At 37.8% G+C, this 12,677-nt stretch overlaps 2 protein-coding genes across 2 annotated transcripts in view; both read right to left on the bottom strand.

Annotated features, from left to right (window-relative positions):
- The window catches only part of LOC143018425 (uncharacterized), a 265,497-nt gene extending 264,812 nt beyond the window's left edge, over window positions 1-685 (bottom strand). Inside the window, exon 1 of the mRNA XM_076173784.1 lies at window positions 638-685. The gene's annotated coding sequence lies outside the window, so the exon portion shown is untranslated. The remainder of the gene's footprint in view (window positions 1-637) is intronic.
- Window positions 686-3,191: 2,506 nt separating this feature from the next.
- LOC143018424 (adenosine deaminase-like) overlaps window positions 3,192-12,677 on the bottom strand; it is a 32,468-nt gene continuing 22,982 nt past the window's right edge. The window contains exons 9-11 of the mRNA XM_076173783.1: window positions 12,316-12,494; window positions 9,436-9,562; window positions 3,192-4,657 (exon numbers count right to left, since the gene is read on the bottom strand). Coding sequence (XP_076029898.1) covers window positions 4,445-4,657; window positions 9,436-9,562; window positions 12,316-12,494 — 519 coding nt within the window. The 3' untranslated portion in view covers window positions 3,192-4,444. The remainder of the gene's footprint in view (window positions 4,658-9,435; window positions 9,563-12,315; window positions 12,495-12,677) is intronic.

Below are 12,677 nucleotides of genomic sequence, written 5' to 3'. Positions count from 1 at the left end.
TCACTACTTATATATCTAGTGACAGAAATAAACATGAAATTTCGTTTTTCATTACAATTTTTATAACGTATATGTCTATATCAAGAACCTAATTTACACTGCACACAGAATATGATACAAAAACAACAGTTATCACAACCTAATATGTATTGACTATATGCCTTTCTTTTAATTCATACAAATGGACATCAAATAAATAATCTGAATATATTTATCATTCTACTTACTTTTAGAAGTTTATCCAGTTCCTCCTAACCTTCTAATGTTGTGGTAAGAAAGTCGTTCGTTGATAACTTGTTTATATTATTTCTCTTCAAGATCATTTTGTCAATTACATGTTAAATATCACTTCCCAATATTTTGAATATAATTACAAATATGTATTTTATTATACATAACACTATGACTTCACAATATATCATTTTAGACAAGAAACACTATTTCAGTTTTTAAGAAAGGATTAGTCAGTTGTCTGAAAGGTCAACATCACAATTTCATACAATTTCCGTCATAATAAAATTGTCTGGACAATGTTAATGTACTATCGAATACAAAGAAGTTTGCCCTTAAATATCCAATGTCTTATTCACTTTTATATATAAAAGACCGATAACAATGTTAACTTTTGTCAACTAACTTCGGAATCTTCCTTGTACACGTCCTGTCCACCTTACAACCAGGCCGCACGCTGCCGTAGAGTTATTCAGCGTGGGAAGAACCTCTGGCCCAGAAAACATATCGTACCAACGATTGTGCGTTGACGTACGATTATTGAAACTTTATAACTTGATTTGTTATATATAAACGTCCTGCAATATAATTACATACTTCCTCACACAATGAGGCATCAATACGTTGATATATAATGCATATGTGGAATAAACAAACACCCTAGAAAAACATTCATTCAGTTAGTATTTGACACGCGTCTGAGTGCGTTTGAGCAGTTCAAATGTTCTCAGAAAAATGCATTTTATGCAGTTTTTGATCAGTAGTTTTCAGTAATTGTTCACAAATCTGTTAAACAGAGTAAAACATATTATGTTTACCGCGAAAAGGGAAAATATACAAATGAATAATTTTGTGATATAATGTAATATAAGATTTGGCATTTAGAATAATTTTCATCAACAGGTACCAGGTAAGTGTCATTGTGAATGTATGTATGCACTTTGTATTTATGTGTATGTATGTACAGTGCGTATTTTGTATGTGCATACGTACGTATGTATGTATGTATATATTTATGTGCTGTATGTATGTATGTATTCATGTATATATGAATGTATGTATGCATGCATGTTTATATATGTATGCATGTGTATACGTATGTATGATGTATGTATGTATGTATGTGCTGTATGTATGTATGTATGCATGTATATATGAATGTATGTATGCATGCATGTTTATATATGTATGCATGTGTATACGAGGTATGTTCATTAAGTAATGAGAAAATGTCAGGAGGGACACTTTATTTTCATAAGCTTACAAAATTTTGTCTCCTTCAAAATAATTGCCTCTCGCATCTACACACCTCTGCATGCGTGTCTCCCAATCCTGGAAGACCTCCTCAAAGTCCTTTTTCAATAGTCCCTTCAGGTAACTTTCCGATGCCTCTTTCAGCTCCTCTGTTGACTGGAATCTGTTTCCCCTGAGGCTGTCTTTCATGCGTGGGAACAGGAAGAAGTCGCAAGGGGTTAGGTCAGGGCTGTAGGGTGGGTGTTGTACCACTTTCATTCCCCTGTCGGCCATCCAGGTGGTCACCACCGTTGACTTGTGGCATGGGGCATTGTCCTGGTAGAACCACCACTGACCGCACCTCCACTTCTGAGACTTCTTCCTCATCTTCTCCCTGAACCTTTTCAGAACAGTAAGGTAATATTCTTTATTGACGGTTTGACCCTGAGGAACCCATTCAACGTGAATGAGCCCCTGGGAGTCAAAGAAAGGAATGACCATGGCCCTCTCTTACGATCTGCTCATCTTTGCCTTTTTTGGGTCTGGAGGAGGTCGCGTGCTTCCATCGAGCACTCTGACGTTTGCTCACAGTGTCGTAGGTGAACACCCAACTCTCGTCGCAAGGCACTACCTTATTCAGGAAACCTGAATCAGCCTCTATCATTTCGAGAATGTCAGTGCAACATTCCACACAAAACTGCCTCTGGTCGTCGGAGAGGATCTTTGGCACGAACTTGGCACAGACTTTGTGCAGTTTCAGATCTTCGGTCAGAACTGTCTCTACTGTGCCAATACTAATACCAACAGCTTCAGATATCATCCTCACAGATATTCGACGGTCTTGCATCACTAACCTTTGCACTTCCTCAATGTTTTCCTCCTTGCGTGCACTTTTCGGTGCTCCAGATCTGGGTTCATCCTCAACCTGTTCATTTACCTTAGAAAATCTGTTAAACCACAGATAGAAACTTGCTTGGTTCATCTGTTCATCCCCATAGGCCTCTTTTAACATTCCATAAGCTTCTTGTTTGGTTTTCTTAAGTTTAACACAAAATTTGATAGCGTAACGTAGCTCCATGTTTCCCTACATCTTGACAAGTGTTCACAGATCGGCAAATTGAATCATTATAGACACGTATTTAAAATGTGTTTTATTTTGTGAGCCCTATATTTCTGTGGACTTTCTGAAACCAATTTTTTTCCATTATTTCTTTCTTTTCTTTTTCTAATAGCTCTCTTCATGGACCGTCTGGCAGTGTCAGGGACTAAATATTTGTAGAAATAAATTTCAATTGAAGAACTAAGGATATAATAAAAAATCAAATACATAACCTAACCGACTTAACGTAAACAAACCCTGCGGGGCAACGGCCCAAGTTGGGTATTTAGTTTCACAAATTTGGTGTGTAATTCCTGCCCCTATTTCATTGTTTCAACACCAGATAATTTGAAAATAAATAAGTGAATAAATAAGTTATGAAAAAATTAATAGATTAATAAACAAACAAGTGGATGAATAAATAAATTAATAAATGAATAAATAAATTAATTACTTTTTGCATTCCCCCGTGTATAATACAAAAGTCTTTTGCAGAAGAACTACAGAGATGCAAGACGCTTCACTGGTATAGAAGAAAAAAAGCACATAATTTGTATAATTTAATTTATGTTTATTCTATTTAGATACTACAAATATCACAAAAAAGAAAAATATACCCTATATTTTCGACAGATCTTCAAAATGTATTTATAATAATTTTCTAATGAATATTTGAAGGTTTGCATATTGCGATTTAGAAGTGAATATCAAATAAGAGAGGCGGAAGCTTTAGATACTTGGGGCTGCATGTGGCGGGAAAGGGAGGAGTGGAGGTGGAGATATGTTGCAGAATAAGAGAAGCATATAAGTGCCCTGGGTGATTGAAAAATGTAATGAGAAATGGACATTTGGAAATGGATGCTAAGAGGAGATTTTATGAAGGAGTGATTGTGCCGACAGCTCTGTATGAGGCAGAGACATGGAACAAAAGAGAGGAAGAGATTAAATGTGTTTAAGATTAAATTTCTGAGAAGTATGGTAGGGGTTACAAGGTTGGATAGAGTGAGAAACGAGGAGGTGAGGAAGAGAGCGAGGGTGGAAAAGGAAATGGCAGGTAGGGTTGATGAAAGATTAGTGGGATGGTTTGGATACATGGAAAGAATGAGTGAAGAAAGATTAGTAAAAGAGGTGTGGAAGGCAGAGGTGAATAAAGTGAACATGAGAGGACGACCGAGGATGAGATGGATGAATGGAGTAAAAGGGGCGTTGAGCAAGAGTGGATGTATGTTGAGGAAGTGAGAAGGCAGAAGATAGAGGTGAGTGGAGAATAGCTATGTATGGATGATACTGTGATGCATGGAAGGGAGTGGGTGGGGGATAGGAGGAGGAGTTAGGGAGTGGTTATGTGTGAATGATATTTTGACGCAGCTCAAAGGGATTTCTCCCCGTCTTTAATGTTACTAAATGAGGGGACAAAGAGGGGGAGGTCACCGATTAAGTGAAGCGGCCTTGCTGTGAGTGTGCCGTGTCTTGCTGCATTGCTTCTGACCCAGGGCGATGAGCGAGATGCAGGGAAGATCCGTCATCCAGAAGGAGTGGTAAAGGTGGGTGGAATGAGTGGGGATGAAATGGGTGGGAGTGTAATTATGCCTTTTGGCTTTGGCTACCTCCTTCTTAGGGAGAAAAAGCCCTTGGTATGTATGATGCTTCTCCGTGCCTTTTTTTTCCGAAGTTTGAACGACATCGTTTGTTGGATATAAGCATGTGAAAATATATCCTGTGAACATATCAGAATATCATATGTGTATATGTATTCTGTTGGCATAAAACCAGAAGCATCATGGTCTCGCATATGCTTAGTTGTGGATTCGAATCCCTCATTCCTCTCCGATTCGCAGCAGTCCTTAGCGTATATGGGAAAGTTTACGGGATTGGCCGCATCTATGCTCCTTCTGGCGCAGACTCATCTTTACCTTGTAAGCAATGAAAGCATATGTGATGCGAGCCCTTGTCTTCTGTGTTTTTGTCCGCGAACCGATGAGAAAGTCTTGGGGACAGCTGTTCCTCGAGAACTCCATAGGCTTTCTTAAGCTGCTGCAGGAGATGCTGCTTTTCCTGCGGAGGGAGGAAGCTGTGCTGGGCTCCCTCAAAGCTCTGCCGGGTAGGTGACGACGAGAGGGAAATAGAAAAAATATAAAGGAAAGGTAAAAAAGAGATAAGAATCTATCCGTGCAGTCACCTCAAAATCTCTCCCCTTCCCTCAATTTAACAACGCCTTCCTTTCGAAACATGTACTGCCTTTTCCTTTATACATTAGTTTCCTTTTAATAATTTTCATATAAGTGGAAGTGAATAATTTTAATAACATGTGAAATTTATATTTCTACAGAAACATTGTGGTTTAACTACTACGGACACAAAAACCTGACCTATGGCATATCAAAACTATATATGGATACATACAATGCCACTGTCGCTGTTGATTTTCTCAAATATTTCACTCAACATGGCTTCATCCTTATATATATATATATATATATATATATATATATATATATCTATATATACATGAATATACATACATATATATATATATATAATATATATATATATATATATATATATATATATATATATATATATATATATATTGATAAGTATTTTAGACAAATTATTTGGATGATGGAGAACATAAACACAGGGGAAGGCTCGGAACCCTAAACACTCTAACGTTTCGTTCGTGTAGAACTTCTTCAGAGAGTGTATGTAGAACTGCAGTTGAAGTTTATGTACTAAATCTAATTATCTTTTCGGACACTTGGGAAAGGTCGTTTTTCTGGCGTGTTTTAGAATTAAAATACTAGTTTCTTTAGCTAAATTGATAAACCCTCCTCGATGATTCGATGAATTATTAGTTGAAATATATGCTGATTCAACAATTCTTCTAGTGAATTTATCAAAACCTTTATGTAGCACTTCAGCTTCTCTCCAGTTTGGTAAATGATCGAATTTTTTCCGCATGAACTACTAAAGAATTAGATGTCCTATGTGCTTTTATGTCGTTTTTATGTTCATAAATTCTTTTTTCTAATCCTCTTGACGATTCGCCAAAATAAGCCATTGAGCAACTATTGCACGGGATTTTGTATACGACGCTGTTTTCGGAATTGGTTCTCTTTTCAGAAGTCTTTATTAAATCACCTATCCTCTTGTTAGTTATTTTAGCTATGTTTATACCTGATTTTGTTAAATATTTGTCTATTATTGGTGACATTTCTGAGCCAGGTACTGATATAAAATTTGTATTATTTTTATCATTTCTCTCTTTCTTTCCGCGATTGTAAATATTTATTGCTTTTCTTTTTGTTCTTTTCAACATTCCCTCTGGATATCCAAGTTTGTCAAAGGTTTTCATAATGTAATCAAATTCGCCTTCTAGGTATTCATTACTACAGATTCGTAGTGCCCTGAGAAAAAATCCTATTACTATACCACTCTTTGTCCTATCATCATGTGCGGAGAAGTAATGTACTAAATCCTCTTTGTTTGTTTCCTTTCTGTATACTGAGAAAGTTACAGTTTTTCCCACTCGTCGTATTAACGTATCTAGGAAGGGCAATTGTCCGTTTTGTTCCTCTTCTACGGTGAACTGAATATCGCTGTTGACCGCGTTAAGCATTCTCACTTTATTATTTACATTGGTGTTTTCGGGGATGATTGCGAGGACATCGTCTACATATCTAAACCAGTGTGATCCCCTACCATTGATTCTGATGAAGTTTTCTTTTTCTAATAACTCCATATATAGACAGGCCATCACTGCACTTAAAGGACTACCCATAGCGAGACCTCTATGTTGTTCATATTCGTCACCATTAAAAGTAAACGCACCGAAATTTACGCATAAATCTATCAATTCTATATAATCTTGTTTTCTTATGGGTAGGTCATTATCTTTCATATCTTTTATTACTCTCTTTATTGCTTCTAACGCACCGTTAGTGGAAATATTTGTGTATAACGCCTTGACATCATAGCTTACTAACTTTTTCCCCGTGAAATCTAAATCTTTTAGTCTTGTCAAAAGATCGTTAGAATTTTTCAAATGTGTATTGCTGATCGATCCCATTGCCTGTGATAGCGGTTTGGCAATTACCATCACACCTAACTTATAAATTAGAAAAAGAAAAGACATCACAAAATGAAAGACTAGAGCGAAAATTAAACAGTCTATGTGACAACAGCGATTGGAATAAAATTGGAAGGTGTGAAATAATAACAAATCTTTCAGATAGGAGATTATCGAATACTGAAATTCAAGCTCTATCGCTAGGACTTAAATTCGACACTGGTATTAACACAAGGGGATTCACAGATTTTATTAAGAGAAACTATAGATGGAGTGACAACGATATTGAAAAAGGATTCAAACAGGGGATTGTTACATGTTACCAAGCGTTAGCCATTAAAAACGAATGCGTCATCCCCAAAAGATTCAAGAAAGCTTTAATAAATCTAGGCTTAGACAAAGACATAGTAATCACCAATGCAGATAAAGGAGGTGGTATCGTGATCTTATCAAAAGAGGACTATATCAGTAAAATGTTAGAGCTCTTAGATGACGACAATACTTATCGCAAAAAACATATAGGTTTCGTAACGAATGAAGCAGATAAATTCAAAAAACATGCCAGAAAAATTCTTAATAAAACTGAAAAAGGAAAGAAATTAATGGGACTTCTGGAGGAATACCCCAATCCTCCCAGAATGCGCGGTATTCCAAAAATTCACAAACCCAACGTTCCAATGCGACCCATAACTTCAGGGGTTGGCAGTGCACCCCACAGACTAGCGAAATATCTAGCCAAACCGCTATCACAGGCAATGGGATCGATCAGCAATACACATTTGAAAAATTCTAACGATCTTTTGACAAGACTAAAAGATTTAGATTTCACGGGGAAAAAGTTAGTAAGCTATGATGTCAAGGCGTTATACACAAATATTTCCACTAACGGTGCGTTAGAAGCAGTAAAGAGAGTAATAAAAGATATGAACGATACTGACCTACCCATAAGAAAACAAGATTATATAGAATTGATAGATTTATGCGTAAATTTCGGTGCGTTTACTTTTAATGGTGACGAATATGAACAACATAGAGGTCTCGCTATGGGTAGTCCTTTAAGTGCAGTGATGGCCTGTCTATATATGGAGTTATTACAAAAAAGAAAACTTTATCAGAATCAATGGTAGGGGATCACACTGGTTTAGATATGTAGACGATGTCCTCGCAATCATCCCCGAAAACACCAATGTAAATAATAAAGTGAGAATGCTTAACGCGGTCAACAGCGATATTCAGTTCACCGTAGAAGAGGAACAAAACGGACAATTGCCCTTCCTAGATACGTTAATACGACGAGTGGGAAAAACTGTAACTTTCTCAGTATACAGAAAGGAAACAAACAAAGAGGATTTAGTACATTACTTCTCCGCACATGATGATAGGACAAAGAGTGGTATAGTAATAGGATTTTTTCTCAGGGCACTACGAATCTGTAGTAATGAATACCTAGAAGGCGAATTTGATTACATTATGAAAACCTTTGACAAACTTGGATATCCAGAGGGAATGTTGAAAAGAACAAAAAGAAAAGCAATAAATATTTACAATCGCGGAAAGAAAGAGAGAAATGATAAAAATAATACAAATTTTATATCAGTACCTGGCTCAGAAATGTCACCAATAATAGACAAATATTTAACAAAATCAGGTATAAACATAGCTAAAATAACTAACAAGAGGATAGGTGATTTAATAAAGACTTCTGAAAAGAGAACCAATTCCGAAAACAGCGTCGTATACAAAATCCCGTGCAATAGTTGCTCAATGGCTTATTTTGGCGAATCGTCAAGAGGATTAGAAAAAAGAATTTATGAACATAAAAACGACATAAAAGCACATAGGACATCTAATTCTTTAGTAGTTCATGCGGAAAAATTCGATCATTTACCAAACTGGAGAGAAGCTGAAGTGCTACATAAAGGTTTTGATAAATTCACTAGAAGAATTGTTGAATCAGCATATATTTCAACTAATAATTCATCGAATCATCGTGGAGGGTTTATCAATTTAGCTAAAGAAACTAGTATTTTAATTCTAAAACACGCCAGAAAAACGACCTTTCCCAAGTGTCCGAAAAGATAATTAGATTTAGTACATAAACTTCAACTGCAGTTCTACATACACTCTCTGAAGAAGTTCTACACGAACGAAACGTTAGAGTGTTTAGGGTTCCGAGCCTTCCCCTGTGTTTATGTTCTCCATCATCCAAATAATATATATGTATATATATACATACATATATATATATATGTATATATATTTATATGCATATACATACACACACACAGACACACACACATATATATATATATATATATATACATATACATATACACACACACACACATACATATACATATACATATACATACATACATATATATATATGTATATATATATATATATATATATATATATATACTCTCTCCCTCTTTGTGTGTGTGTGTGTGTGTGTGTGTGTGTGTGTGTGTGTGTGTGTGTGTGTGTGTGTGTGTGTGTGTGTGTGTGTGTGTGTGTGTGTGTGTGTGTGTGTGTGTGTGTGTGTGTGTGTGTGTGTGTGTCGATTTTAATATTTCAATATATAACAGTTCCAATGTAATAAGTATAATGTTTTGTAATAAAGATTATGTTCATGCAACAACGGCGGATTGTATGTCACTAGATCGGTTCAACTGCGAGGGACACGACTGTATATAGGAATAGGACGAACGCTGAACAACGAGAGAAGTTGTGTTTGCATCCTTCTATAGCATGCACCTGGTCAGGTTCCGTGTGTCCGCCCTCAGAGTGGAGTACTACTTACAGCCCTCGTCAGGTGAGCCTCCGTCAGCCCGATGTCGAGGAGGAGCCTGGCCTCCTCCTTCATATGGGTCCCCGTCAGCGTCGTGTCGTCGCTGCTGAAGCTGAAGGAGACGCCGGCCTCGACCATGCTGGAGGCAAAAACGGGGTGTGGGTTGGTCACTGGGCAGGGAAAGTCGCTTGTCTTATACGATAACCAGCACTTCTATCCCTGGGGGACAGTAACAACCCCTCCCTCAAAGAGATGGTGAAGGAGAGCTTCAAGGAAGACAAGAGAATGGAGGCATAGTAGAAGTTAAAAGTGATAACCCCTAATCATAAAATAATAACGTGTGACTTTGGTCCGTAGAGATGTCACTAAAATCGCCAAAAATACACCTTTCCCACAATAGGGCATTTTACGGTGGCGAGATGTACAGTAGAACTAACAGGTAGTGACGTCATAAGGTAATCACTGATGTAAACAAACACGGTTGAAATTTGTGTATTCATCAGGTTCCTTTCAATATCTAAGGCTATTTTAGCGATAAATGTGGTAAGCTACAATTTATTGTCACACTATTATGATATTATAGTAGTCTGGTGTTCACCAATGCCAGACATGCCTATTATTAGATGACCGCAATAATATCAAAACAGCAACATCTAGAGGGGGGAAGGGTGAGTGTGCTTACACACCACACGTGCACTGCACACACGCACGCATACAATATACGCTCAGGCGACACACCAACTTGCATTAGCCTAAGGCTTTTGTTAAACTACTGTAGATTCATAGGATATCTGAGTATGTCACTGCTATATTGTGTGGTACCTTATTACAGTCATGACTAAGCTATATAGGTAAAGATTTATTTGCTGCTCTCTCTGATGCTGTGGTGGGTGTGGTATGGTTGGTTGGTGAAACGGTCCGGTGAAGCTGTTCAGCCCTCCGGCAGGCGTATGATTGGAGTTCCTACCTGAATCTACCTATACCTACTTGCTGTTTCGAATATGACATTCTTTATAATCTTCTTTGCAGGCTTAGGCTGTAATCTCTTATACTTTACAGCATTGATGTTGAGTTAGTAATTAGCCAGTAAGTTGAGCAATTTTGAGGAAGTACTTTGTAGGATTACATAATTATATTTTGAATTATTTTATGGAATTGATATTTTCCATGTAGGCATTTATATAGAGAATATGTTTGATTCACCATAGGCAATTATAAAATATGAACTTAATCATATCAGGTTTTATTGAATGAGGTTAGTTTACAAAGTTCAAAGTGGTATTGTGCCAACTTCAGCAATTTTACCTTTAAATTAGCTGTCTTTTGGTCAGAACTTTGATATGTGATGCATATTGAAATGTAATACACATAGTATTTTGTTGTCAGGTGAAGGTTGAATCAAGAACCAGTTTTCAGTACTTTATATTATTGTTTTTTATATTAATGTTTCACTAGAAGAAATTATTCACCCATGTTTTTCATTTGATAACCTAACTGCAATTACCTTTTCATGAGCTAGATTGAAATTATAGATGATGCGTACAGTGACATACAACAATGATTATGAGAAATGGAAACAAACAAAATCTTCGAGGAAGGATACTTTGGAGGAGACCAACAGCCCCCTGTAAACCAGTCATGTATATGGGTTGAGCCCATGAGTCACTAGGCAAATCATGCCGCCGTGAGCGGCATTTTGCGGGTTCCCTTAATAAGAAAAAAATATATAAAGAAGAAATTTTGTAGGGTTGTCAAAGTGTCGGACTGTGTTGTCTATTTGGTGTTTCCACCTAGGGTAATGGTTTTCTAAGATTTTTATTTATAACCCAGTTTAAAATGGCATATTAAACTCGTTACCTTCATTGATAATATCTTATGAGTATTCATAATCATTACATATGTTAGAACCCAAGCTTTATATTTTTTCTCTATCATTTTTGAATATATAGTTTTTAGTATACTGATTACAATATCCTGCTGCAAGGTGTTGCATGATTTTCTCTAAGGTTTTGGAGAAGCAAAGTCAGAAAATGTTCAAAAAAAGAGCGTCTTGTTTCTCACTGATTAGTCTACGACAGAAAAGAGTAAATTGTTGTGGATTATTGATCCTTATCACGTCAAACGCTGATACTACCACTTGGGGAACTATGGTCAATATGACACCTGACATCAAGGCAAGACCCATGTGCGTGCAATGTACCTCAACCCGTGGAAGTGCCCCACCCACTAAGGACTGTCATTTTTAGTACATTCACAGGCCTCTCGGGATTCAAATATGGTGACTCCCGCTGTTCAAACGATTACACACCAGCGTCATACATCAATTTCCCTTCCGTGAAGACTTTATCTCAAACTAAGTGGGTTCTTGGGTTTTCTAAGACCGACAGGCATCGGAGCACACTTCGTTTATTTACCAGAAAGTCGAAGCAATCAAATGCAGAGGCTGCGCTTGGTCACCGTATGACCTCACGGGATTGAAAACGAGGCGGCGGCGGCCATCTTTATTGGAAAGGTGTATTGTGAATGCAAAAAACTAATGTCAGTACCCCCGTTGAGGACTTCAGGACAAATCAGTTACTGCGTAAATATATTCCTGATTCTCTCCTTACACCCTCCTTCAACCTCTAACTCTTTTTCTCACTTTATCTGCCTCTTTCCTTTCCCTTCCTTTACTTTCTCCCTCCTAACTCTTTCGTTTTTTTTTCCTGTCTCCCCTTCACCTCCTTCTTTTCGTTTCCCCTATTCTCTCTTTTCCCTCTGCCTCTCCCTCCTACTCATTTTAAACTCTTCTTTCCTGCCTCTCTCCTTTCCCTATCTCTGTCTCTTCCTCTTCCACTTCCCCCTGCCTGCCTGCCTGCCTGTCTGCCTCTTTCCCTTCCCTCCCTCTCTTACCTCAGAACGGGGTGCCTCTGGGAAGCGGCTCGGAGGCTCCCGACTGTCCCTGTGGTGTAGGAGGAGACCGGACACACCTCCACGTGGATCCCCTTCTCCCGGAGGAGGTCCAGGATACCTGGCTCTTCCACCGCCCGGTAGCCGTGTCCCACGCGCTGCGCATGAAACTCCTCGATGGCCTGGAGGAGGAGCAAAGAGTGAGTATGAGGAGCTGCCCTCAGAAGGATCTGCGAGCGACCTGGCAAGAGTCTGATAAGGTGGAGGACAAGCAATGAACAAGAGGGTAAAGAAATGAGGGAGAAGGAGAGAACCTATCAGTAAATCGTAGGCAATAACCAGCGCTTATATCATTGGGGAAGAGG

Source organism: Oratosquilla oratoria, chromosome 34 (genome assembly GCF_046742065.1).
Source record: "Oratosquilla oratoria isolate Oo_2021 chromosome 34, ASM4674206v1, whole genome shotgun sequence".
Classification (NCBI taxonomy): Eukaryota; Metazoa; Arthropoda; class Malacostraca; order Stomatopoda; family Squillidae; genus Oratosquilla; species Oratosquilla oratoria.
The sequence above is the reverse complement of the archived record's forward strand: the minus strand, read 5'-3'. Positions and strand labels throughout refer to the sequence as shown.